The following is a 3,243-nucleotide window of genomic DNA, read 5'->3' on the forward strand; positions in this document are numbered from 1 at the left end:
AAAGTTCGTTTTCGACATAACGACTTGTACATCTCATTGTTGCAATGAGTCCACCTGTATCCCTATTTAAAATGATTTGTTTTTCCCCTTCCCCTCCACAAATTATACCGACGTGAAATACAGTGAAATCAGGGGTTATACTGTGGGGGAGGGACATACAAAGCAACAAAGAAATAATCTTATAAATGTGTTAGAAACAATCGCATGAAAGAAAAAAAACATTTGAATACATATCTTATGGTCCATTTCCCTAACATCACCTTCTCTGGCCTTTTCTGCTTGCCAACAGGTCTCTTTCTTGATACCCTATTTAAAGAGGCATTCATCTTCTATCTCTCCTCTCTTAACCCTGTTTTATTTTTTACACAGTGTACATCCTTTCTCCTTGTCTTCTTTTCCCCCTCCTTTCTCCTTTTCCCCCTTCTCCCTTTCTCTATCTTTTCTTTCTCTTCCTTTGCCTCTTTTTTTCCTTCCTTTTCCTTCTCTTTTGTTTTGTGGCAGCATTGGGGTTTTGAACCCAGGACCTTATACTTGCTAGGCAGATGTTCTGCCACTTGAGCCACATCTGCAGCCCTCACACAGTGCACTTACTACTGTTGGATATTATAAATGAGGTTTCTTGATTTGCATTTTCTTCTGATAGATGGTAAGCTCACTTGAGAGTGAAGATCTTTGTTCACTTAGCATACTAGTTAGGCCTCTCAGTATGTACTGCTTGAATGAGTGAATGAATGAATGTATGAAAGGAAGAGGCACTGGAATCCACCACTCACTAGTTATATAGTCTTGGTCAATTAACTTTTCTCAGGTTTGACCTCTTCATTTGTAAAACATAATGGTAAGAGTACCTGTGAGGATTAAATTATGTGGTGCATGTAAACTACTAAACATGGCTGTACTCTAAAGAAGACAGAGATCATCTGTTTTATCTCTCACCCTGCTTTGAGTATGTTTAACTATATGTTGGTAAGGAGTTTGTATTTACCTTTTGAAGGACTCAAGTGAACCACAATTTTCCTCTTTTTTCTTTCCTTCCTTTCCTTTTTCTTTTTCCCAGGGGATGCAGAGAGCAACTAATGTCACCTATCAAGCCCACCATGTCAGCAGGAACAAAAGAGGTCAGGTGGTGGGGACCAGAGGTGGCTTTCGTGGTTGCACAGTTTGGCTAACAGGTAAGGTCAAGAGAGGAAAAAAAACAACAAAAATTACCCCTAAAGTCCCCCAAACAAAGCAAACAAAAAACCAAAAACAAACCCAATATTTGTAAGCACATTTAAATATGAACTTTCTTCTTGCAAGGACAACACATAATTAATATACTGTAATTACAGTACAGTTAGATGTAATTCTTGCTGTTCTTATAGGAATAATATTAAATGAAGTAGAAGGGAAAAGCCAGACTTCATTTTAAAGCTACCAGTTAGTAGATACTGCATTAAATTCTCTAAACTTTTGAGTGCAAATAAGACCCAGACTTTTGGGCTGGGAAGGTGGCTCAGTGGTAGAGCGCTTGCCTTGCATGCATGAGGCCCTGGGTTCGATTCCCCAGCACTACATAAGCAAAAAGAAAAAAAACCCGGAAGTGGCGCTGTAGCTCAAGTGGTAGAGCGCTAACCTTGAGCTGAAGAGCTGATGGACAGCGCCCAGGCCCAGAGTTCAGGCTCCACCACCGGACCCCCCCCCGCCCCCCCCAAAAAAAGACTCAGACTCTGTTTCAAGATGCTAACAGTGTACACTATATGAAGAGAAAGAACGAGGGATAGGAGGTTCATAGAATCAGTGTGTATCTTTCAGCTTTTGCTTTAGTCTCTCTAATTTTTTTCCTGTGTTGGTTTTTCTAAACATCTCCCTTTGGGCTTAGCTGTGGCAGGATGATAAGAAGATAAATTGATTCCAGTTTTTGAAGTAGCTTTAAAAATGATGAATCCTTTCACATGTAAGAATTGTATTTAAAACTGTAGTAGATCTTGATACACTTCCTACTAAAATTGTATCCAGTTTACCACACAGTGTGGGAGAGAGTCCCCTTTCCAGTGTCTATGTCAGCTCTGGATTTATTAGTCCTGGACACTTTGTGATGGTCAGAAATTTTTTTCTTAAGTTGCATGTTTCAGTTCCATAGCAGTCTCACATTCTCCTTACCTTTCCTTTGTAAGTCTTACCTAAATTGTTAAATTGTTGCTTTTTTTTATTGTTCAGGTTTGTAACCCTTGTATGCATTCTCTTGTAACAAATCTCTCTCTACCTTTTAGTTATATAACTAACTTGATTCAATATTCAGTAACCACAGCCAGTTCTTTTATTAGGGCTTGGTAACTAAGGATCCCTTAATTAGAATAAAGATATAAGAGCTTGCATTTCCTTGGTAAATAGTCTTTTCAAGATGATCCTCTGTTAGGATCTGAATTCTCTCAGTTTTTATATTTTATAACCTCAGGTTATCTTTTGCACAGCTTGACTGGGTGACATACTTTCTCTGTCTTGGAACTTTTAATACAGTATTTCATCTTCTTTTGGGATTTAATGTGGTTATGAAGTAGTATGAGGCTGCTTTTTCCATTTGATGCCTGAGTATTCTTTTTTTTCCTCTGCTTTAGAAGTTTTGCCTTTCTCATTGATGGCATCATCTGTAGTTGATTTTTGTCTGTGGTATGGAGTTATCTGTTATCTACCTGCTGCCATCTAGATGGATCAGTTCTCTCAAATGTTTGTATTGATTAGAGTATCCTTTCTTTGATATATAGTGTCAGCTGTTGTGTATCAGGTCTCCACATGTGTGTGGGTTTGTTGTGGGGGTCCTATCTGTTCAGTGATGGATTTGCCTTAACGGATACTTCTTTCTATAAGTCTTGAGATGGCTGACACCATCAGCTGAAGCACACACTGGTCATCTCTCTGGCATTGTGGCCTCAGAGAATTTAGTAGCTGTCATCTCCCAAATAAAAGGACTACAGGGAAGCCCCATAGCTTTTCAGTCCTGCAAGTTACACATCATTATTTCATTACTTTTTTGGGGGATATAGCTTTCATTCAGTTAGCCCAGATTCAAGAGTGGGGTTTTAGATTGTGTTTTTTTTTCTTCTCTCTCTCTTTCTTTTTTTTGGGGGGGGGGTCTGGTCGTGGGACCTGAACTCTAGGCCTGGGCGCTCAAGGCTAGCACTCTACCACTTGAGCCACAGCGCCACTTCCGGCTTTTTTCTTTTTGCTTATGTGGTGCTGAGGAATCGAACCCAGGGCCTCAGG

At 39.7% G+C, this 3,243-nt stretch overlaps 1 protein-coding gene across 2 annotated transcripts in view; it reads left to right on the forward strand.

Moving 5' to 3' along the window:
• Positions 1-3,243, forward strand: part of Papss1 (3'-phosphoadenosine 5'-phosphosulfate synthase 1) — a 65,517-nt gene that overhangs the window by 12,484 nt on the left and 49,790 nt on the right. The window contains exon 2 of one of the 2 annotated variants that reach the window (XM_013023821.1): positions 1,058-1,172. The exons of the other annotated variant lie outside the window; for it this stretch is intronic. Coding sequence (XP_012879275.1) covers positions 1,058-1,172 — 115 coding nt within the window. The remainder of the gene's footprint in view (positions 1-1,057; positions 1,173-3,243) is intronic. 2 annotated transcript variants of the gene reach the window in all.

This window comes from Dipodomys ordii, unplaced genomic scaffold, assembly GCF_000151885.1.
Source record: "Dipodomys ordii isolate 6190 unplaced genomic scaffold, Dord_2.0 Scaffold70, whole genome shotgun sequence".
Lineage (NCBI taxonomy): Eukaryota > Metazoa > Chordata > Mammalia > Rodentia > Heteromyidae > Dipodomys > Dipodomys ordii.